General features: G+C 39.9%; 1 protein-coding gene across 1 annotated transcript; it reads right to left on the reverse strand.

Annotated features, from left to right (window-relative positions):
* Positions 1 to 1,618: 1,618 nt before the first annotated feature.
* On the reverse strand, positions 1,619 to 16,351 carry LOC143718622 (uncharacterized). The gene is made up of 6 exons (XM_077209643.1): positions 16,217 to 16,351; positions 5,351 to 5,479; positions 3,996 to 4,189; positions 3,756 to 3,903; positions 3,129 to 3,337; positions 1,619 to 2,098 (listed from the first exon to the last, which is right to left on the reverse strand). The coding sequence occupies exons 1-6, from the start codon at positions 16,349 to 16,351 to the stop codon at positions 1,798 to 1,800; spliced, it is 1,116 nt and encodes a 371-aa protein (XP_077065758.1). The 3' UTR covers positions 1,619 to 1,797.
* Between the last annotated feature and the right edge of the window lie 8,814 nt (positions 16,352 to 25,165).

The following is a 25,165-nucleotide window of genomic DNA, read 5'->3' on the forward strand; positions in this document are numbered from 1 at the left end:
ATTAAAGAGCAGAGCTGGTCTGATACAACATATTCAAAGAGACTACATGAAAGCATCTAAAATAATGGCACATTTCTTTGTCAGTCTGTCCAGAAACACTGCCATGTTTATCTGAATCTTTTCTACACAACTCTTCGATACAACTATATCTCCTACAATTGGACAGCTTCAGTCAATGGACACTTTATGCAATATTTGATTGGCACAAAAGCAATCATTTCTGTGTCCATAATCAATCTGAATGTAATGGCATGTCACATCATTTGCATACATGAACAGTTTCTATTTATTTCATATATAAATGTGACGTTTCTCTTTCACAGACGCAGAGATGATGAGGGTGGACTGGACAGTGTGTTTGAGAAGATCGAGGAGCTTGTCCTGGCTGCTCAGGGTTTGTCTGAGGTGACAACTGCCATTCAGGGACTCTCTGACGTGGTCCATCGAAACAGAAACACAACATTAGTACTGACCGAAGAACAGTCCAGGAATGTTAGGGATACATTCACTTGTCTGGTTTGCAGAGGTAAGTCTTGTCCTTAGGAAGACATAAAAAAATATGTATTCACCCTGACAAACATATTGTTGTTGTTTGGTGGAATTTATGATGTAGTGGTCATTTAAAAGCTTAAGTGTCCTGCTCCTGGTGCTCTTTGTATAGCCAATTGAGATTAAGGAAACCAATCCATAAAAACAGAGCCATTCCTTAAGCATACTTCAGGAATTTACATCTGTGATGTTAAGTGGTACTGGGTGTGCTTGGAGCATCTGTAGACAGAGAAAGGAATTTGTTATTTCTCACTGAAAATATGCCATACATAGACTCAGTTACATAAAGGATGCTTTTTGAAATGCTGTCTGACATTCAATTGGAAAATATTTTTCATTCTTCATCTAGTATATCTTGTATTGTGTTTTCAGACCTCTAATATTTATTTCTTACACTGGCAGGAATCATGGAAGATCCAGTATTTGTAGCATGCTGTGGAAGTTTGGTCGGATGCAGATCCTGCACTACTGTGTGGCTTCAGAATTCCTCAATGTGTTTGAAGTGTCGAGCAGATGATTTTTCCATAAACATTCACAGAGTCACTGGCCTTTCTGGTGTAGTAAATGTCATGAGAGAGCTGGCACGCGAAGAGTAAATGCTGCTTTTCTGCTTGCCACCAATCCTTACTTGTCAGTGTTATATCATGTTATAAATACTTTTGATATTGAGGATTGATGTTTATGTTGCATCGATGTTCTTAGCTCTGGAGTTTTAAGAGCTAGAAAATGTAACAATGTTTTATGTTACATCATTGTTCCCACCTTACAGTAGTTTTATAAGAGCTAGTAGGCCTAAATGTGGCAAGATATTTTTATACTACATTATTGGTCTCAGCCCACAGTGATTTTATAAGAGCTAGTAGGCCTAAATGTGGCAATATGTTGTGACAGGCTCTTCTGTGGAGATTTGCGAAGCTGGACTTACTTTGTTTACACAATTTATGTGTCTCTGATTATTCTTTCTGTACAAAAGAAAAATAAATATTTTTTCTCCATAAAACAAACCTGTGAATAATGTCTAACATGGATACAATGACAGTAAAATGATTTATTAATGGTAACAAAATAGGCAGTTGACATTTTTATAGTGACACTTATATACACAAATAAAGTAAAACTTGGATGGTAAATACTATCAGGGTATACTTACACCCTCTACTGTTGTAGTAGTAACTGCATAATGGTGTCCACAGACACAGATGTCCAGCAATCTGTAACAAGGCTCCTTACAATCTAGTGCACATGTAATTAGGAACAAGTCTTTGTTACATCAATGAGGTAGATCAAGGCCTCTTTGAAGGGAGCATAGTTGTAATTGACAGCACTGTCAAAAATAACTGAAAGGTCTGGGTAATAATGTGCAAAGTGCTGCTCTGCTCTCACTTTGTCTGCCTCAGACAGAAAGGGGTCACTTCCGAATGAAGATACTCTGGTGAGGGAGGATCCCATGTCCCTGTCATACATGTCAGCTGCAACTGTGGCATCTGGTAGAAGATCGGTTGTGATTTTTCTTGGTGTTCCAGTCCCTGCTAGGTGATTTGGTATCCCTCTCTCTTTAACAAAACAAGAAATGTTTGTTGTGATGTTCAATGATGTAAGCCTGTTTATTGGTCCAATGAGGGTTTCCAATAATACAGGTGAAGGTCTTTGCGTATTACTGTCTTTTCCCGCGGCAAAGTATTTTTGGTTAAATGCAATACATTTTCTCATATGTATTAACTCGTTATTTAATCTGACTCTATAAAAGAAAAGGGTTTTAATGATATCTGTGCATCATTAAATGTGAGCGAATGTTTTACTATTCTATTTAAAATCTTGAATGAAAATAATGTCAAATTCAATTAGAATAATCAAATATCACAATTTAATATGTCAGTTAAATGTATCATTAAAATTTCATAATCAATTCAAAGATAATCAATGCAAAACATCAAATGCTCTAGAACAAAGAGGAAAAAGTTTACCCGACAAGAAATGCGTGAGGCTGAGAGTCTCGCAACTCTCAGCCTCACGGTCCGATCTCAAATACAGAAAAGGCCCCGAGCTCTCGCTGCGTTTCATTATATACCCAGACCTCATTTCAAATCTAAACCTCATCCACAGTGGAAATTTACCTGCAAGTCACCATTTGCTAGCAGTGGAAAATTAGCATTCAGTCAAATGGTCAGAAGGTGTTAACTCAAAGACATACCCTCCAGTGTGGAAGATATTTCTAAACTTCCTAAGAACTTTATTACCTTTTGGTTTACTTCTTTGGGAATGAGACATTTGTACCAGTCGCACCGAGACATTTCAAATAATATCAAACATGTATAAAACTCGATGATAATCATTCACATTAAACCATTTAGATTCTTGTGTGAGTTTGGGAGATCTCTGCCAGGATGAAGAATGGGGGAGAGAAATGTAGATTAGGATGAGGGAGGTGAGACCTTCGTCTCAATAGTGCATGAGGGTGAGTTCAAATGTTAATTTCCTTTGTTTTCTCAGAGAGTGGCCCTCTCTTAAAGTCCTTCCAGCTTTTCCAGTCTTACAATGATAAAACTCTTAAACTGAATAACTTGTAAGGGAAATGTGACATACCTGGAATCCTGTGAGCATTCCATGATTGCACAAATCTGTTTATGCCAATCTGGCACATCTGGCAGGTCAGATTAGATGTGCAGAACCTTGTCAGACTGTCCTCCATATCTATTGCTTCCTGATCTTGTAGCTGGATGAGGGCCTCCTTTAGTGGATAATTCACTCTGTTGTTAATTTCTGGCCACATCCTTTCCACTGTGTGATTCTGTGTTTTTTTTATTATTTTTATTTTAAAGGAGATGATAGAGGTCTGTTAACAATGTGTTTCTATGTTATTAACAGTTGGGAACTAGTGAATAGACTAAGAATAACCTAGTTGTGTAAAATCCCCAAGACCACACAATGTTGAAAACATCATAAGAAAAAGTTCTGTATTCAAAATCCTAGAATAAGTATTATCTGAAGTACTGATTGTAACCACTCTTGACAATTGCCCAGGTTATTGATATATTTGAAATTATTAGATTACTCATTATGCAGTGGAGTATAAAGTAGCAGGACATGGATATGCTCACGTAAAGTACAAGTTCCACAGACTTGTACTTAAGTGAATTACTTTGCTTAATATACTTAGTTACTTTTCACCAATGTTTCATAATGTAGATGCAGATGGTTGACATTACCCTTGTTGACTGTGTTTGGAGGTATGGCTGTCTTTGCTGGTTGTGTCTAAATTCTGACAGCCTCTCTTGCATGTAGAGGCACAGGTAAAACTCTTTGCCATGATCCACACGAAGTTGATCCCACATTCCATAATGTGTTACTGCAGGCCTACACATATGAAACACATATGAAACACTGAATTATTAATATTATTACAATTGATCAAATATATTCGATCAAACATAACATACAACACTGACCTGTACACCTCTTCATAGATGGCTCGATTGTTTTTTACAGGCATAGTTGCATTTGCAACAATTTTCTTGCTGTATCCATCTACAGCAATCACATGAGTCACTCCAAACATGACCAATTTCTCATTTTGATCCATGTGCATCTTGTGTCCCATATACTCAGCATTATATGGGATTGGGTTAAAGTTACGGGAACCCTATGCAAGCAATAAAATATATTAGTCAGCATTAGATATAGGCTAGGTATTGATAGGTACATGGGCATGGTAGGCTACATGGCCAGAAGGGTCTGCCAGCAGACCGCTGTGGGACTCATCCCATCTGTCAGGACGGAAATTACATCAGAATCACCCACAACTCTGTAAACTAAAGGTATCCACCGTAATATATAAACAGTTCATGTCAAATATTTAAGTTGAAACAATAATGCACAGAATTAATTGAAAAATATTATCTGGATGTGCATGGTTAAAAGGCCACAAAACACAAAGACTAATTCCATAGATTTCACGACTGGTTGACTGTGATTCAGAATATGCTGATATAAGATATGATTTAAAATACTATGTTGTGCAAGGTATTTTAACTGCTAAACTTTAATGTTAACTTAGGCTATATGACGGTTTAATGATATGACTTTGCGTTGGCTAATGAAATGCAGGAGGTGTATCATCCCAATCTGTTATCTTAAACCTTTATAGAAAGCCATTTAAACATTTATTCCTTAAAACGTACTAGTCGCTATTTAAAAACTACTAGAGCTTATTTACTAGAAACTATCCCCGTTTTACTAGTAACAATTGATTACATACTAGTACTTAATTTTTTGTTACTAGTGACTATTCCATTAGTTACTAGTAATTATTTTTAGTTACTTACTAGTCACTAATTGCTAATTTTTTCTATTCTATTCTATAACTATTCGAATAGTTACTAGTAACTAATGAAAAGGTGATCTCTACAGAGCCCCATAGATTGCAATGGCAAAAATGTGCAATTAGTTACTAGTAACTAATGGTATAGTTAGCCTACTAGTAAATAGAAGGTGCTAGTATCTAATCAATTGTTACTAGTAAAACGGGAATACCAGTAGTAGTTAATGGAATAGTTAATAGTAACTAATAAGTAGGCTACTAGTAGCATTTAAATAGCAACTAGTTAGTTTTAAAGAATAAATGGTAAAAGGGCTTGCCATAAAAACCTTGACATTTACATCCTGACAGATAAGATGACAGCCAGATGCCTGAGACAGCCAGATGCCTGAGCTCCACATAGGAGGCCTGCAGTCAGACTCTATTGGGCAAAACCCTGTCTATTATAAAAATATAAAATTCAGGACTAGGCTATTTAAGACATACTTGACGCCGTTCTTCGTGGTAAGGGGTATGGGCTGCTCTCAGAACGCTCCCAACGCGGCATTCCCCTGCACGTACCCCAACTGAGGACAGGTAGCCTGTCATCATTTTACGACCATACATTGATCCAGTCTGTTAAAACACACACATACACAGGCACACAATTGTTTGTCTACCATCAAATAGCCTAGGTCTAGTACAGTGGTGTAGTCTTAAACAATCAACATTAGTGATATTTGTGATGCGGCCGGCTGGTCCTCGCCTTCCACATTTATGAGTTTCTATAATATGGAAGTGCCTTCCCTGCAGGCGAAGGTGCTTTCGGTATGATTAAGACCCGTCGATGGTCTTGTCATATATTACTGCGCACAATCATATTCACATATATATACAGGTCCTTCTAAAAAAATTAGGATATTGTGATAAAGTTCATTATTTTCCATAATGTAATGATAAAAATTAAACACCAACTGAAATATTTCAGGTCTTTTATTGTTTTAATACTGATGATTTTGGCATACAGCTCATGAAAACCCAAAATTCCTGTCTCAAAAAATTAGCATATCATGAAAAGGGTCTCTAAACGAGCTATTAACCTAATCATCTGAATCAACTAATTAACTCTAAACACCTGCAAAAGATTCCTGAGGCTTTTAAAAACTCCCAGCCTGTTTCATTACTCAAAACCGCAATCATGGGAAAGACTGCCGACCTGACTGCTGTCCAGAAGGGCATCATTGACACCCTCAAGCAAGAGGGTAAGACACAGAAAGAAATTTCTGAACAAATAGGCTGTTCCCAGAGTGCTGTATCAAGGCACCTCAGTGGGAAGTATGTGGGAAGGAAAAAGTGTGGCAAAAAATGCTGCACAACGAGAAGAGGTGACCGGACCCTGAGGAAGATTGTGGAGAAGGACCGATTCCAGACCTTGGGGGACCTGCGGAAGCAGTGGACTGAGTCTGGAGTAGAAACATCCAGAGCCACCGTGCACAGGCGTGTGCAGGAAATGGGCTACAGGTGCCGCATTCCCCAGGTCAAGCCACTTTTGAACCAGAAACAGCGGCAGAAGCGCCTGACCTGGGCTACAGAGAAGCAGCACTGGACTGTTGCTCAGTGGTCCAAAGTACTTTTTTCGGATGAAAGCAAATTTTGCATGTCATTCGGAAATCAAGGTGCCAGAGTCTGGAGGAAGACTGGGGAGAAGGAAATCCCAAAATGCCTGAAGTCCAGTGTCAAGTACCCACAGTCAGTGATGGTCTGGGGTGCCATGTCAGCTGCTGGTGTTGGTCCACTGTGTTTTATCAAGGGCAGGGTCAATGCAGCTAGCTATCAGGGATGCAAACACATGTATGGTCAAAAAAGAGAGAGGTTATCGAAGCCCTCGCCCCGCTGCAAATATCCATAATTGTGATGAATTTAATCCTTTGTAAGTTATCATTTTGCAGTGTAAGATTACAGTTAACACGTTTAAATATTACATAAATGTATTATGTATTTTTATTAAACTTAATGAGTGTATAAATCAGCAGGAAAAAGTAATTCTTGAAAAAATCTGCACAGTAATTTTATAACAACTAAACATGTTAATAAAAACAAATTACTATTAGTACTCTTATAAAATTCAATCATGCAATCATACATTTCACAATTTTATATTTATATATGAATGTCAAGGATTCAGAAGTGTATATATTTATATAGCCTAGACTCCACACTACACAGAAATAATATACAATTAAATTATACTTATTTTAAATGTATTGTGCATGATAGGTATAAAAAAAATATAGGCTTTTAATAATCTTTCAGTGCGCAAAATCATGAACGCTTCAAAACAGAGCGCACAAAGCGCGTATGCGCATCGCGGGTGCAGAATGATGTGCTCAAAGCAACATAGAGTCACAGTGTGCAGCGCTGCGCTACACAAGTGCGCATTTAAAAGTTCACGGCACAAAGCGAAGAAATGTCGAGCGCACAAATCCTAGTGTATATCTGTCCAACAGTTTATTTATCATTTGTTTCTTCACAGTTTTAAATTCCAGTTATTGTGCGTTTGATGCCGATTTATAGTCCTTGTGCTAACAGGCACGGTAGCGAGTCGTTTAAAAACAGCAACAAACATAATATACAAATACACAAAATAAAGTAATTTTATGCAAATCCACAGACTTTTATCTACAGATAAAGCACTATAATGTGAGTATATCATATTGGAAAGAGAGTTTTACCGTGCATCCTGCTGTAACCGGACGAGGCGCGCGCGCTGTTATACTGAATGGAGAATGATTGACAGCCGCAGAGGAGGGAAAACGAGTTTCCGTAAACTTTAATTTAATGATGTAAATAGACTTCTGTCCCTCACATTAAGCTATGGAATGACTTCAGATGACTTTGTGAAATTATAATAAGACCCTCTCAGTCTCAGACCCAAGTCAACCAAACTGACGTGAAAAAAGCGTGAGGCGCCGAAAAGCGCGCTGTTTGCATCCCTGAGCTATCAGGAGATTTTGGAGCACTTCATGCTTCCATCTGCTGAAAAGCTTTATGGAGATGAAGATTTCATTTTTCAGCACGACCTGGCACCTGCTCACAGTGCCAAAACCACTGGTAAATGGTTTACTGACCATGGTATTACTGTGCTCAATTGGCCTGCCAACTCTCCTGGCCTGAACCCCAAAGAGAATCTGTGGGATATTGTGAACAGAAAGTTGAGAGACGCAAGACCCAACACTCTGGATGAGCTTAAGGCCGCTATCGAAGCATCCTGGGCCTCCATAACACCTCAGCAGTGCCACAGGCTGATTGCCTCCATGCCACGCCGCATTGAAGCAGTCATTTCTGCAAAAGGATTCCCGACCAAGTATTGAGTGCATAACTGAATGTAGTGGTGTGTGGTTCTTTGCAGACTTACAGGTGTTTAGCCTTGCTCTTGAGTGTACCTCTAGAGCATCAAATTAGCTTCACCCAGGTCAAACCCCCCCTCATTAGCTGGGCTTATTTAAGGCAGCTGTAGTATCATGGCTGCCTCTTTGCTGTTTTTCCTGTCTGTAGGTTGCCACATGAACCCTCTGTGACGTTTAGGTAGGTGAGAGTAAAACAAACTAGTGATGGGCAGATCGAGGCTTCGTGAAGCAATGAAACAGTCGAACCAAATGTGCCATTTTGTTTCGAGGCTTCAAATCAATCCGAAACCCGTCTCCACGGTGACACCTAGTGGTCACTTGCAGGTGTTGATCTGAAACAACCTTTACAAAGAGCTAATAAAAAAATGTGTTGGTTTTTTTTTTTTATTATTGTATTTTTGTAATATATGAAGCTTGTAACCTGTAGTCTCTTCACATTGCATAATGTGATTTTGGTCATGAAAAATGAATATTAATAAAAATAAATCAAGCCACAATGTCTCCCTTTCTTATAGATTTTTATTCAAAAATATTAATTTCTCTGCTGTTGAAGGACTCAGCCTACTTCTTTTTTTACAGATAATTTCTCCAGCCTTTGAAAAAATTCTCTCACAAGGGACACTTGTTGCTGGCATACAAAGATATTTTTTAGCTAGGACATACAAATGAGGAAAGATTACTGCTCTCTCTTTCCAGTAAGTTAGAGGATCATGAGTTCTGGGCAAAAACGCATCGCTGAGGTATTTTTTCACTTCCACTGTGGCATCAGCTGTAGGATTGTGTATCATCTGGGTCTCACGGATACGATTGTCAAAATGTTCCCATAAACTGTCTTGTGTTTCAACTGGTGTTGATGATGATGGGCCTGATGTTGACATTTGTGGTTCTGAATTAAAAGAAAACGGCAATTAGTAACAAATCATAAACTGACAACACATATGAAGTATAAATTTCATGAATCACATTACATAAGATAACATAGACTGAAACTCACCAGGAGTTGTGTTTGAACGCATCAGTGAAGCACACTCCAGTGTGATGTGCTTTTCAGCATCCAGGGCTTTGGCAGGATTTCCAAAAGCCACATTTTTAAACCTTGGGTCCAGCAGTGTAGCCAGTGCCAAGGCTCTAAAAGTCTCGTACCCTCCACATCTGGAGTGCAGACCTTCTTGTAGATGTGAGCCTATGAGCCAACACAAGAGAAAACCATATTAATTAAAATAATGACAACAATATGAGAGTTATGGCCAATTACACGTATGGTCATAGTGTGCTACCTAATTGTACAGTTGATTCCTGCGTTGCATTTCCTTTTTTCTGTGCACGCTTGTGCTGCAACATCCTGTACAATGGTATGAGCTTTGAAGCAGACACTCTCTGTTCCTCTGACATCTCTGTTGTTGCTAGTTTGAATGGTTGAAGAAGTGTCAATGACTGTTGAATAATGTCATACTCAAGACTTGTCAGGGGAGCAGTATCACTGTTTAAATTGGCAAGTGCAGCACCCACTGGCTCACGTTGCTCATACAAGCGTTGTAGCATGTTGAATGTGCTGTTCCATCTCGTTTCAACCTCCTGTATCATTTTCAGACTTGGTCTGCCCATCAAGCTCTGCATCTCCACAAGCTTGTCCTTTGCTTTGCAGCTGGATCTGAACAACCCCACTATCTTTCTGGCTTTCTGGCGAATTTCATTGATGACTGGGGTTTGATCCAGGGCCTTTTTCACTATCAAATTCAAATTATGAGCAAAACATGGGACATGGCGAAGGTTGAGTAGCTGGGCACTTAGGATCATGTTGGATGCATTGTCAGTCACCATGCAGTGAACTTTGGAGGTTATTCACCACTCAGCCATTAGCAAGGCTTTAGCCTCCATGAGATGCTGGGCTGTGTGGGTTTGGTAAAACCTCCTTACACCCAGTAAAACAGTTGCCATTGTTGCCTCTGGTGTTATGTAATGGCATGTTACACCAAGATATCCATCCATATTAATGGAAGACCACATGTCAGCCGTAAGGCTAACAAATTCCGCCTTTTGTAGGTCCTCCATTGTCTTCTCCTTGGTTGTGTTGTACCTTTCGCTGACCATTGTTTTAAGCACCTTCCGGGATGGGAGGACATAGCTTGGATCAAGCTTGTTCACAAAGGCCCTGAAATCCTCATCCTCCACGATGGTGAAGGGCTGCAGATCCTTCACCACCATGTTCAGAAGAGCCTCATCCAATTCCCTCTGTCTGCCTTTTAAAAGAGAAGATAAAACATACTTTCAGACAAATATATTGGAAAAATAGTAGCCTACCGTGAAAGTAGTCTACTGGTTCATTTGGAAACCTTCCTAAACAAAGTTATGTTATGAATATTTATGCTCAGTGTGCAGAGAAAGATAAAGTGCATTATAGAAATACAACAATTACAAAAAAACAAAATGATGTCTTGGCTGTAGATTGGGTACTCATATGTAGACATATAAAATGTATATTCACAAAGTATAATATTATATTGACAACATTTGTTTTTAAAGTGATTGGCAGTTGTGATTGGGATGTTAGGCATGTCTTAGTCCATGGCCTTTCTAAACAATGGCCCAACACTTAGTTATTATATTTCACTTATAATTAGCCTATATTTCAAACAATGCATACCTTGCTTAGATGGCCCAGCAGTGTCAGTAGCAGGCCTTGGTACAGGGGGAACACTACCATCCTCTGCACCCTGCAGAATGGCAGGATGAATGCTCCTCAAATGGCGCATCATGGATGATGTATTGTTGCAGTAGGCTAGCTGCCGATCACAATACACACATCTCACTTTATTTGGGGTTTCCAAATGGAAATGCTCCCACACCACAGATGTACGGCATCTCTTCTGTGGAGCCTCCATTTCTATCTATCTATCAATCTATCAATCTATCTATCTATCTATCTATCTATCTATCTATCTATCTATCTATCTATCTATCTATCTATCTATTTTATATGTAGCCTATCTATCTAATAATCTATATGTATCTGTAATATATGTATCTATCTATTAATCTATATATTTATATATATATATATATATATATATATATATTTCTATCAATGCATCTATTAATGTGTCACTATATGTACTCTGTGTGTCTCTAAGTCAATGTGTAAATGTAAATTAAATCCTAAATATAACTAAACAAATCGCACTATAAATGTCACTATATCACCAAAAATCCGCTATCTCAAAACCAAACTCCTCTCACAAAAACCCACGATATGAAAATGCGTTGACAAAACTTTTATACTGTGTGATTGTGTGATTTGTTCCCGAACCGACCAATCAATGAAACCCTGATTCGGAGGAGCACTCCACCTGATGAAACACTTAGACGCTTCATTTAGCCGTTGTCACGTGACGTGGGTGTTTTGAATCACGCTTCGGATCAGTGTTTCGAATCATCTTTGCTTCGGGATCTCGCAAAGCTTCGGAACGTCTGTTTCGCGCCAGCCATCCTTAAAACAAACCTGTCTTATGTTTTATTGGGTTTTCCCAATGACTGAGGTTGTATGTTTTGCAGTAGTCTGCTGCCCGCTTGTTTTATGTGGTTTGGCTGATTCCAAGGTTTCCTGTCTGGAGTGGCGTGATGTATGGTTCCTTACAGAACACACTGTGTTAAGGTATAAGAAGCTTAAGGAGTAACAAGTAGGGTATGATAATTACCTGAGGTAACTGTTATTTACTTTTATTAATTTGTTGCTAATATGCATGTGTTTTTAATTGTAGGTTGTCAGCTGCTGTTTTGCCTTTGTTAAATTAGGATTGTAATAATTGTTGCTGGTACACCCCAGCTGTTGTGCCTCCAGGTGGCACTTCCCTAGTTGATTATGCTTGTATTTTAGATATAACCAACTGACCTATTGTGTTTTATTTAACTTGTTGTTTTGTTCTTTTCAGTGGTTCTAGTGGTCGGCTTGTGGTAGAGGCTAGGCACGCTAGTGTGGGTTCCTTCACTGATTGTAGTGTTAATAGCACTGGGGACACGATTTGCAGTGAACTGGTTTGCAGTGACTATCGATTGCAGTGGGCACATGCGGTGGATAAGTTGGCGCATCCCTGGAGCACCCTCTTAGTTAGATTGCCTCCCCACAGCTGGCCCTGGCCCACTGTCTTTTTGTTTATTTCAATAATCAGTAATAATTGGGAGTGTGTTTTGTTATAAATAAAATAAGTTACTTGTTTGCCGAATTTGTAGTAAACTTCTATATTCCCTTGTAATTTGATTATTTATTTGTATTATTGACCATCCTCTTATCAGATACTTCCAGTTACCGATTATCAATAAATAAGTTATTCTTTTGGAACCACGTCTCTGTCTTACTTCAATAAACCTGTGTAGCCTCTGTATAAAGGGTTAGTCAAAGCAGAAATAGAGCATTTCCTGGGGTGGAAGTCCCCAGGTGGCGTTGTCGGATAGTTCGATTCTGGTGGTGATTCCTCTTTTAGTGCCACCACCAGCCTGGCCACATGAACATAATTATTTGAAGGTTGACTTTTTTTTGTATTAAAAACACTTCTTTTATTGGTCGGATGAAATATGCTAATTTTTTGAGATAGGAATTTTGGGTTTTCATGAGCTGTATGCCAAAATCATCAGTATTAAAACAATAAAAGACCTGAAATATTTCAGTTGGTGTGCAATGAATCTAAAATATATGAAAGTTTAATTTTTATCATTACATTATAGAAAATAATGAACGTTATCACAATATGCTAATTTTTTTAGAAGGACCTGTATATATATAAAACCCGCTGCTGGCCCGGTTGTATTTCATGCATAGACCCGCTGTTGCCGGTTATATATATATATATATATAAAACCCGCTTTTGGCCGGTTATATGACATATATAAAACCCGCTTTGGCCGGTTATAATTTCATATATAAACCCACTTGACTGGTTATATATTCATGTACTATAACCCCGACAGTGTCTGGGTTCATTGGTGTAGTATGTTGGGTTATTTCTAACTGATGTGTACTATTTTAGACCTGACGGTGTCTGGTCTATTTATACTATATGCGGTTATGGCTTCTGTAGGCTATGCTCAGGGGTCCTGAGTTGCAGTGGCAGCCAGTTACTCAGTGCGGCGTTTTGCATGGCGTCCCCACTGCGTATAGCTACGCAATACGAAGTGACCATTCGAAAGGGAACTACTCGGTTACTATCGTAACCTCAGTTCTCTGAGTTAGGGAACGAGTATTGTGTAGCCAGCCGCACTATCCACCTTTTTCCTGGTTAGCGAATTTACCCATGATTCATAGCGGGTTTGAACCGGAAGCCGGTTGTCCTTTTCCGGTTCGAAGCTTTATGAAGATTAAGCGCCGCTCGCTCAGAACGCCAAAGTGATGTGCTGGTTAGAAAATATGTGAAATAAGTAGGGCTGCCCCTGCCCGTGCACGACTGAAGTTGGGTTGGAAGTTATTTATACTATATGGGAGAGAATGCTAAACCATAATGAGCGTTTTAGTATTCTGCATCTCAACGCACGCATAAGCTTGCCACAAAAAAAACCAGCAAAAGTAATGATTATGCATGAAACATTTGAATTGTTTATTAAAAAACTAGTGTTTTCTGTAAGTGTGGACTGCAAAGATAAATTTGATGATGCTGACTCGCCATCTTCGCAGTAGTGAACGCGCCTATAGAGAGAAATAGACACTTCATACGAATTAACCTATACATAAGCAGAGAGCAGCCCATTTCTGTTCGTTTTTAATTATTTTGTTTAAATGTAGACATTTCAAGCTTTCTATAGATATACTTCTCAGGTATGTGAGGCAAGTGACTTGTAAGCTGATTTTCGTTGATTAATGAGACGCGCTCCAGTTCACGCGCCTCCGTGTCCTGTATATCTAGGCTACTATATTTGCTTCTTATTTATTATTCCAGGCAATTTGTTGATAAAACATTGATTAAAATGAAGATATAATTTATACTAAACGAAATTCACTTTAAAGAAAGGCTTTCTACAAAACAAAACTTAATGAGTGGTCAAAATCATGTCTGAGCCATTCCAAATGTTTTCCGATATATTGGGCATCTTATGATCATATCTGACTCATCTCATGCGGTTCCTTTTCATATAATCAACATAGATGAAATAAATAAAAAACATTATATTGTGAAACTTAAATATATAACGTATGTTTTAGTTTTTTTTCCTACTTCTATTTAAGCGTCACACCGCTCCGCTTTACTCACGTTCTCTGGTGTGTAGCCTATAGCCTACATGCATGTGTGCGTGCATGTGATGGAGGGGTGCAATTTTCAAATAATAATTGAATAAAACCCAGAGATCTTCGAATATTATTTTTGCTTGAAATGCCCATCTCTACTGGTAAAGTATTAGGCGTTTGTCAACGAAATGGTGCGAACAGACACACACCTTTTTCGTTGGATGCTTCAGTTTTAGCGCAGCTAACCAAAAACGTCTACTCTCTGGCATTGAATGTAGCTAATACGAACCGGACATGGGCATTCTCTCCTTTTTATCTTATGCTCAAAGCACCCAGTTTCTAAAAAGTTTTTTTCATCTTCTTTGAATTCTTAAAACAACCAACAACAGCACATGTAGAGCCTGAACTCATTCTCTCACTGCTAATACAGTACGAACCGGAAGTACGAAACCGGAGTGGTCGTCATGGCGGCGCGCATTGTTTAGAGCAGAATAAGGTGGATAGTAACATGGTAAGTTGTCGCTTCAGTCGTTAAACCTGCTATAATGGCAAATTCGGGGACTATTATAGACTGAGGTCACGCCTCCTTGGCGGGCTCTGACGTGTATGACGCAGAGTGATCTCATTGGTCGCACGTCAGAGGCGCCCGCGCCATTGGATGTGCAGTTGCCGCAGCACAGCCTATGAGCGAGCCAGTCGCTCATGTTCTAGCTGTGCAGCTGCAAATGCGCTTTACATAAGGCTTCAGTAGGCTAAATCGAGGAAAAGGAGTTTCCCCCACTGCGTATAGATACGCAATACTCGTTCCCTAACTCAGGGAACTGAGGTTACGTGAGTAACCGAGTAGTTTTTTGTAGTGAGTACTGTGATTTTTCCCTCCCAGCCTCATACACCCCGTCCCAGAACAACGTCCCATAAGCACCACTACACTCACTAATACATACAGTATGCATGTACATGTAATATAGAGCATTCTGAAGGATTGCTAGGCTGTGTGTTGTCAACACTGCACAGACTTTAACAGCCAATGACAGTTAGATGTGGGGAGAATAGAATGATTTTCTAAAGTTTAGTATTAATCACCATCTAACTCAGCCAATTAGAGAGCTACATGAAGCCTTAGATGTTTTATGAATCTGGTCCCTGCAGCACAGGTTTTATCAGCTGCCAATTTTCAATGCACATTTAAGAGTGTAAGTTGCAACTATTATTAACAATAATTGAAAGCTGAAGCTTATCAGTAGCAGTAATAACAATGAACATAGGCATATGTGCAGTTATACCAACACTCATTCATTACAGAATATTATTAACAGTGAGGACATAAAAAGTGTCCACATCATCTCAAGCACACTTATCGTCCAAAACCATTGTCAAACTGAGGTTATGTAGCTACTGTATCAGCTGAAATGCATGAGCAAGCATCCAGGAACTGTTACTTCTACTAACGTTACTGCACACACACACACACACACACACACACACACACACACACACACAGGCCAAGGAAGGCGAAAACGTCAGTTCAGTGCTTCGCCACCCAGACGGGGTAAATTTATGAATGAACGCGTGAAAGTTCTGTCACAAAACAATGTTGTTACGTATCATCTCGCTATTTTAAGTGGGTATACGGAAATCTCTGACCATTCCTAGTGGGTAACTTATACAGCGTAACTTATAGGCTACCTACGTGTAGACTACACCACTGGTCTAGTATGCTACATGTTTTACTTTTTTTATATCACGTAACGTTACCTCATTTATTGCTCGAGAGACAGCAATGTCAAGGTCTGAATCAGAAGTGTGTCCTTTTCTCCGCATATTATGCTTGGCAAGTAGTCTCCGAATACTGATCTCAGAGCTTCCACGCTGGACACCCATTTCTCGCATCTTTACCGAGATCTCATGATGTGGCATTCCATTCATAAACATGTCCTCAATAAAAGACATGTATGGTTCGAGTGCCATTTGAACTGGAAAGTTTGACCAACTGAGACCGGACCCTCTTGGATCAGCGACCTGATCCTTTGAAATTATCCACGCAAAACAGAATTGACGGCACCGTGGGAAATGGGAAAACAAATAAAGAAAAAAAAAGACAACGTAAATTCGGCCCATTGTTTCGTTTTGGTTTCCTTGTTTATTATATTTCCCGTTTCGAGCTGAAAGCAATGAAACAAACGTCAGTTTTCATATTTTGTTCATACAGAAAAAAAAAATATTGATTCGTTATTTTGTTTTTGGTCTGCCAGATTAAATGGAATAATTGAATGATCGGATGATACACGGACCGGTCTAACATACAAGTTGGTGATTTAGATGAGTTAACGATTTTGCAAAATTCTTCTTCTCCTATAGCAACAAATGAATCAAAATTTTCCTCAGGGAGACTACAATGCACTCCCTGATGCGATACTGTAGTAGACGGTTGCATAGTTATAATTTTGTCCCTGATATTATCAATCTTATAAGTGAAGAAATTCATAAAGTCATTACTGCTGTGTTTCTTGGAAACTTCTGGGCTGGAAGCTTTCTTTTTCGTTAGTTTAGCCACTTTTTCAAATAAATACCTAGGATTATGTTTATTTTCTTCTAATAGGGTTGAAAAATAAGCAGATCTAGCAGCTTTTAAAGCCTCTCTGTAAGCAATCGAGCTCTCCTTCCATGCAATCCGAAATACCTCTAGTTTTGTTTTCTTCCAGTTGCGCTCCATTTTTCTGGCTGCTCTCTTAAGGGCCCGGGTGTGCTCATTGTACCACGGCATTGGACTATTTTCTTTAATCTTCTTTAAGCGCAGCGGAGCAACTGTGTCTAAAGTGCTGGAAAATAGAGAGTTAAAAGTTTCTGTTGCAATATCGAGTTCTTCTAAGCTATCTGGGATGCTGCGACGATGAAACTGATCAGGAAGATTATTGATAAAGCAATCTTTCGTGGCAGAAGTGATAGGTCTAACATATTTATAACACGGAGTCGGCTTTGCAGCCTTGGCTAAATGTAATTTACATGAGACTAGATAATGATCTGAGTTGTCGTCGCTCTGCTGCAGTATTTCAATGGCATCAACATCTATTCCATGTGATAATATTAGATCTAGAGTATGATTACGACAATGAGTAGGTCCTGACACGTGTTGTCTAACTCCAATTGAGTTTACAATGTCTTTAAATGCCAATCCCAATCCATCTTTTTCATTATCTACATGTATATTAAAATCACCAACAATTAGTACTTTATCTGCAGCCAATACTAATTCTGATAGAAAGTCAGCAAATTCTTTGATAAAGTCTTTATGGTGCCCTGGTGGCCTGTATACAGTAGCCAGCAGAATTCTCAAACGTGATTTATCGTTTACACTATATATTTTTACATTTAGCACCAACACTTCAAAATAATTATATTTAAAACTAGATTTCTTAGTGGTTTTGAAAATATTACTATAAATTACAGCAACACCTCCCCCTTTGCCTTTCGGACGAGGTTCATGTTTATAACAGTAATCTTGCGGGGTGGACTCATTTAAAGTAATGTAATCGTTTGGTTTTAGCCAGGCTTCTGTCAAACACAGCACATCTAGGTTATAATCTGAAATCATATCATTGACAATAAGTGCTTTTGAAGTAAGGGATCGAATATTCAGCAACCCAAGCTTTATCGTTTGCTCATCTGTATTATATCTGTTTTTTACTTGTTGAACATCAATTAAATTTTTAACCTTAGATAGGTTTGGAACAGACACAGTCTCTATATGATAATATCTAGGTGAAAGAGCCTCTATGTGATGGGATTTATCTGACCTTGGTGACGCGATGCCGCTAGCAGACGGTCAGTTTAGCCAGTTTGTCTGCTTCCTGACCTGAGCCCCAGATTGTCATGTTTTATCTTAAGACTATGAGCCAAATTACTAGAGAGAAGAGCAGCACCATCCCAGGAGGGATGAATACCATCTCTTTTCAACAGGCCAGGTTTGCCCCAAAAACTTTTTCTATATTATTATTTTGCGGACACCACTTAGACAGCCAGCCATTGAGTGAACACAATCTACTAACTATCTCATCACTCCTTCGAACACTCCTTCGAACTATCTCTGTAGGAATCCAAAGGCGCTGGCTTCCCAGCAGGCAGTACAGGAAATGAGTCCATGTGGAGATGATACGACTTGCAGTAGTACGGTGAATGCTGAACCTCTCTGCAAGGTCCCTGAAGGAAAACCCACTGACAGGTACATCAGGAACAGCAGAAACTCGTCAATGGGTCTAAGTTTCTGTTGAGATATAAAAAATAAAAGCCTCTGTTTAGTTACCTTAACATTTTATATTGTTATTACAAAGTATAAATCAGAAAATAATACCAACATCAGCTTGTAGGCTTTTACTTTTTAGTTAGATGTAGTTAACTCCACAAACCAACAGGGGCAATTACGGAATAAAACAGCTTGTATCCAATCTCAGAGTTACATTAGGCCTACAACTCTATGTACGTCATGTTGCCATATTTGTTACCTACCGTTGTTGGGTGGTGGACTGTGCTGATGTTGGCAGACGCTGTCTTGGCGCTGGTTATGTGCACCATCTTGTTGATCACAGCAGGTTCAATTAAACTCCAAAAAGCCATGAAACTCCTGTAGGACGCAAACCTGGTATAAAAACGCACGTCCTCATCTGATGCAGACAGGCGATCTATCCCAAAACGCTGGTGAAGTTTGAGGACTTCCAACTGCTGTTGTAGCTCCCTAATATGGCGACGTAGACCTTTGTTCTCGTTGGCCAAATTACTCGCCCTCGCTCCCGTTTGAGGGACTACACAGTAGTCGTGATCTGGAGCCATTTCGATCTCCATCTCCGAGTCCGAGTCTGACTCTGGAGCAGGACTCTCGGCCGGCGGACGCCTTTCCCAGACGCTCGGTCTGGGCGCAGGTAGGTTGTACCCATTCCATGAAAAGTAAACCGGTACGGCTCCCTTCTTCAGCCTCCTCAATCCCCCGGCAGTCACATTCAAATCAGTTTGCTTAAAATGCCGACTACAGACCCGGGTGTTTTTGTTCGGGTTGAAGTCATCTCTCCGGATCTTCTGCATCCACTCAGCCTGTACCGCAGCCTCAACGGGGAAAGCATGAAAGCTGACTTCTTTGCTGTAACTCGACGAAACAGTACATAATGGCACACATCAATGAAGTGTTGAGGCTGTCACCTTCAAAAAGGCAAGTCGCCTCTTTTGAATACTAAAAACACTCATTCTGAAAAATCTCTGTGGTAATGGAACTCGTTCGCTGTTGTCTCATTGTCTCCCGCTCTCTGTCAGATGACCGTAAGTCTTCACCGGAAGTACTGGCCCACACACTCAAGTTTTTAACGTCAACGGTCGCCATATTGTGCACGGAGAGAATATGGGCAATGTAAACAAGTAATCTTATACCCAAAGCAAATACATCAGGTTTCAGAACCGTAATATGGGCAGTTTTTTTTTCTTTCCGACTCTTGTTGAGACCTTACAAATAATGCAATATTGCCAAAGATGACCGATAAACAGTTGTATAGTGCCTAAGTATTAATTCAGAAATGTGTAAATCCCCAGCTGGAAAAGCCAAATTATCTTAACTTTCTGAATTATCTGAACTTTGAAATTAGCCAAAAATGCAAACATGCAGGCTAAAACAGTAATGGTGAAACACAGCTTGCTTCTACTGAACAATCAATACCGCAGTCTCATGACAGTAATATGACAGCTACACATAAAAGATTTGTTTTTATTTTAAATAAAGCAAATGGCGGACATTTCCATGAAAATGTGCTGGATAGTTTCAAATGTATACCTGATGTCTTTTGGGAACTCCATGTTGAGGGCATAAAGCAAGCCAAAAAGATACGCAAGCGCAATCGGGGTGTCTGGGATGTCTTTCAGGACAATGGTTTCCTCCAACACAAGGGCAATATTAATGACTGCGTCGTCATCATCATCAAGCACTGTGAGGACCCCCATCTTGATGCCTTTCGTCTGTTTGTCATCTGCATCAGTTGCCTGACAAAACAAAAACACCACTGAAATAATGTCCTGTAGAAAACTAGTCAATAAAGAGTGATGTCTATAGGTGTATGGCCTCTTTGCTATACAACTCTACTAAAAAGCTGAAGGTCTTCCAAGCTGCACTCACCAGGCATCTAGAGAAAAGCTTCCCAGTATTCTCCCGCAGAAATATGGGAAGACCTCCCACAGCTGCCTGTCTGCGATGACTTTTGAGTTCACATGTCTGTTTTGGAAGAATATATAGATTCTAAATCAGCCAAAAGCTCAAGACTGGACCAATAGTCAAAATTCTGGTGTCAAACACTCTATTACCCCTTTTCCACCAACAAGAACCAGGTGCTGGTTCAGAGCTAGAGCTAGTGCCGTTCGGAGTTGGTTCGACTGACGAGCTTTCAAAGGACCGGTTTGCCTTTCCACAGGCTAGAGAGCCATCACAGAGCCGGATCTTACGTAACTGTGTACATCTCATGTTGCCCAGCAACGCTAGCACGGCACACACAAACACACCAGGCTTGTTCGAGATGGTTCGGCACTGCGATCTTGAACTGCGAGAGCGATCCAAAATAGAGGATGACACGGGAGTGGATTTTCACTCCTGTCCCGTCCCACTCCCATAGAAAGAAATCTTGTCCCGTCCCACTCCCAGACCAAAGTTTAAAAAATAATCCCATCCCATCCCGCTCCTGGTAAATTGACTCCCAATCCCATCCCGCTCCTGTTTAAACTGACTCCCGCTCCTGTACCGCTCCCATATACGGCAATTTTCGCTTGATGAACGAAGCGATGCTTGCCTGATTCTTTCCCGAATTTGCCTTGCAAGTGTGCTTCTTCAGACCGCTCGTCCCTGAATCACTTGCGTACTTGACTACGACTAAGCATGTCTTACAAGCAGTGTACATTGTGCTATCACCGTCACATTCTACTCTAATAAACTTAATTAATATTTCAGACTTTCCGACCAGTTCTGTGAACTTAATAGACATGTCATTACTTCTGACTTTGCGCTGTAAATCATTTTTTGCCACATCGACTTCTCCGCGGCTGTTAGCTCCCTCCATCACTGCTCTTTGAATTTCGGCGGTAAGCCGTGACAAAAAGCACTGATGGCTTCTGGGACGGCTGGGTCATGTAGTTATTTTTTAATTGCGTTACATTGTAGGCGTATTAAAAGGAAACTACAAAATGATGCATTTACTTTTTTCTTTTTTTGTCGTCTTTGCTATTGGTTGATTCCCGCTCCCGTCTGCTCCCGTTAACCATTTATCCTGTACCGTCCAAATCCCGTGATTGATAGTAAAGATGACTCCCATCCTGCAGGAATCCCACGGGAATCCCGTGACCCGTGGGATTCCCGAAAAAATGTCAGCCTCTAATCCAAAAGCAGGAGGAGTCGTATGCTCTCCAAACACTCCTGCAGCTCCGATCAGTCCATGCCGCTCCGATGCATCTCGAACAAGCCTTCCATCAACAATGGCGGTCGTTGCATTACTATTTATGCTCATGGCTTTGCAAACCTACATCGGTATCCAAACACGGCGAATCCAGCACGTTTGTGCAGCTCGCCGTAACTTGCATTAACGGAATTACAATCGAGCTGCTATTAGCACGATTAGCTGCTATTTAAAAAATTGCGGCCACAAGTTTCTGTTTGTCTTGTTGGTCACGGTAACCCCGCCCCCAGCCGCTGACGTAAGCGGTTCTTACTTCTAGACCAGCAATGATTTGGTGCTACTTAAGAACCACTTTTACTTGTTCGGAGCTGGTGCTTTAGTGGTCGAAAAACAAAGAACCGATTTGAAACTAGGCTCTGGCTCTGAACCAGCACCAGCTCTGCCTTGGTGGAAAAGGGGTATATTTCATCAACCCAGAGAGGAGGCTCAAAGTGCAAAACCGTGAACGTATCCTTTAAATATTACTGTATTAAATAGTCAATCAAGATGGAACTCGCTCACCAATGTAGTTGATGCAAAAAAAGAATTAAGTTATGTTATATGTGTGCTAGCTTGGTAGTTCCTTCTTGATTAATGGTTTAAATATTAGTGGACAAACTGAAGAAAAGGCCTTGTAGTCAATATAACTACCTGTTTGTCAAGCATTTCCAAAAGGGTTTCCATCTCTCGACTAAAGGCGCCCTTCCTGGCATGATAAAATTTCAGCAGACGAGGGGTGAACCTCTCAAGGGCAGCTTTAAATGTTCCCATCAGGTCCTTGGTGGTCACACGAGTGAACTCTTGACAAATCTGAATGAAAGTTGTTATACATTAAGCAAAAGTTGATTGTTACTTATGTGAATTGTAAGAAATGTGGGACTTAAAAGTAAATCATTACAGAATTTGTCGAAGAATATAGTCTGTTGTTGTGAAAAGACGGGACTTTTATTATGAAAACTGAAAGAAGGACTCACACATAGGAGCTGTGTGTGCCTGCGCCCTCACATCTGCTGAGGATTTGGTGCGACGTGACACTGTGGCTCCTGTCTCATCGATTATTCCTGTTATTTTTATCTGTATACTGGGCCTTCTGCGTGGGGCCTGTAACCGATTTGTGGGGGCTTGTCAGGGATCGACTCCTGATGTCCAGGAAAGTCGATCAATAAAACCTGATCCTGAAGACCAACAGAGGGTGGACACTGATGCGGTGATCATATAGACGAGGGGACGTTAGTGAGAAGAGAGGCTCAGAGAGCTGGTGAATGCAAGAGTGGCTCGTGGGCTGTGACAAAGGAGGTCATCATGGCTGATCGGGTACGCAAGGGTCTGGTGTGGGACATCAGAAAAGGGCTACTCGACCTGTCCGCTGTTGAACTGTGTCAAGTCGCCAAAAGCATCGGTCCAGTACCAGAAAGGGACTTCTCAGAACTTGACGCTGAAGATCAGGAAGGCTGTCTTGAATACATCAATGCTTTCATGTACAGCACACACCTGTTAGAATCAGAGGACAGAGGTATGACTGAACTTTTGGTTTTACAAGGGACTGTGGAGGCTGTTGTGCAAGAGCATAATGAAGCAGGGCCTTATTTTCATGGTCAGGTTGAGAGTAATGTTGATGTCAATGTATACCCTGGTCCTATTTCTCACACACACACCTCTACAGATCACATAATCACTACAGACATTGTGCATGTAGAATCGCCCAACACTACATCTGACCTAGAGAAAGCTCGAGGGTTAGTTACAGATCCGAACACCAACCCTACTGTCAGACATTCAGATTTCGAGGAGCTGAGTAGGAAACTCCTTCAGAATCTTACACCACATTCTAACACCAACACATCTGTGATACCCAAAAGCGAGACGCCTTTGAATAGTAAGCATGTTGAACGTACCTCACAGGGGATCACTGAGAAAGTAGTCTCTCTACGAGACCTCTCATACCTACAACGGCGTGAATTTAAGATACAAGGGTAGACAAATAGGTGACTATCCATCTGACATCACATATGCCAGTGTGTGCCGACAAATTGACGATGGAGTTAAAGAGAATTTCAGTGAAGCTGAATTGATCAGGGGAATACTGCGTGTAATTAAACCAGGTAACTTCAAATAAATGATTATGAATAAGGAAGATATGACAGTGGAAGAGCTTAAGGAAGGGGTTTCCTCAGGGATCTATTCTGGGGCCTCCACTGTTCATTGTTTATATTAATGATTTTGTACATTTTTCCAGTGATGTTCATAAAATACTCTTTGCGGATGATACAAATCTGTTTGTATCCCACAAACACTTGAATCATCTTGAAAAATTCTTAAATGACAGAATAGTAGAAATAGATATCTGGTTTAAATTTAACAAACTATCTCTAAACATTATAAAACCTTTTATATTTTTTTTCGATCTAGTATCCAGAAGTACAGTGATTGTGACATTAATTTAATCATAGATGGTAGAGCTATTCAAAGAGTTGATGCAATAAAATTTCTTGGAATACATATAGATCAATTTATAAATTTTAAGGAACATATTAATGAGTTGGTTAAAAAATGATCCAAAATTGTGGGTTTGTTCTTTAAAGTGAGACATGTGCTCCCATTTGATGTACTCTTGTCCCTGTATAGGACTTTATTTGAGCCTCACTTGAGTTACTGTAATATTATTTGGAATAATACTTACCCTACTTATACTGAGAAACTATTGAGATTACAAAAGAAAGCCATAAGTGCTATTGCATGGTCCACACGTAACTCTCATACAAATGCTCTCTTCCATAGATATGGCCTACTAAAGCTTCCCGAATGCAACCTTTATCATGATGCATGCACAATGTACAATGTTGTCAATAGGTTAAACATTAGATTGTGTGAGCTCATTCCGTTATATACACCGTTTCACACACACTACACTAGAACACACTTAAAAATGTAGGAACCTCACAAGTGCTAGGTTTAGTGTATGCTACAGTGGCCCACAATTATGGAATGAGCTGGATACTAGCAGTAATATATATATATATATATATATTTAAAACAATCAGCCTCACTATCTATATTTAAAATGAATCTAAAGCAACAACTACTGGAGAGATATAAACCTGAGAGGGATTGGCGGCTGAGGGTTAAACCCCTTTCACTTGGTACAAGGATTAATTCAATTTTCAATTCAATTCAATTCAATTCAATTCAAATTTATTTGTATAGCGCTTTTCACAATACACATTTTCTCAAAGCAGCTTTACAGAAAGTGCAT

This window comes from Siphateles boraxobius, unplaced genomic scaffold (assembly GCF_051911475.1).
Source record: "Siphateles boraxobius isolate OS27281-9 unplaced genomic scaffold, OSU_SipBor_1 61, whole genome shotgun sequence".
Classification (NCBI taxonomy): domain Eukaryota; kingdom Metazoa; phylum Chordata; class Actinopteri; order Cypriniformes; family Leuciscidae; genus Siphateles; species Siphateles boraxobius.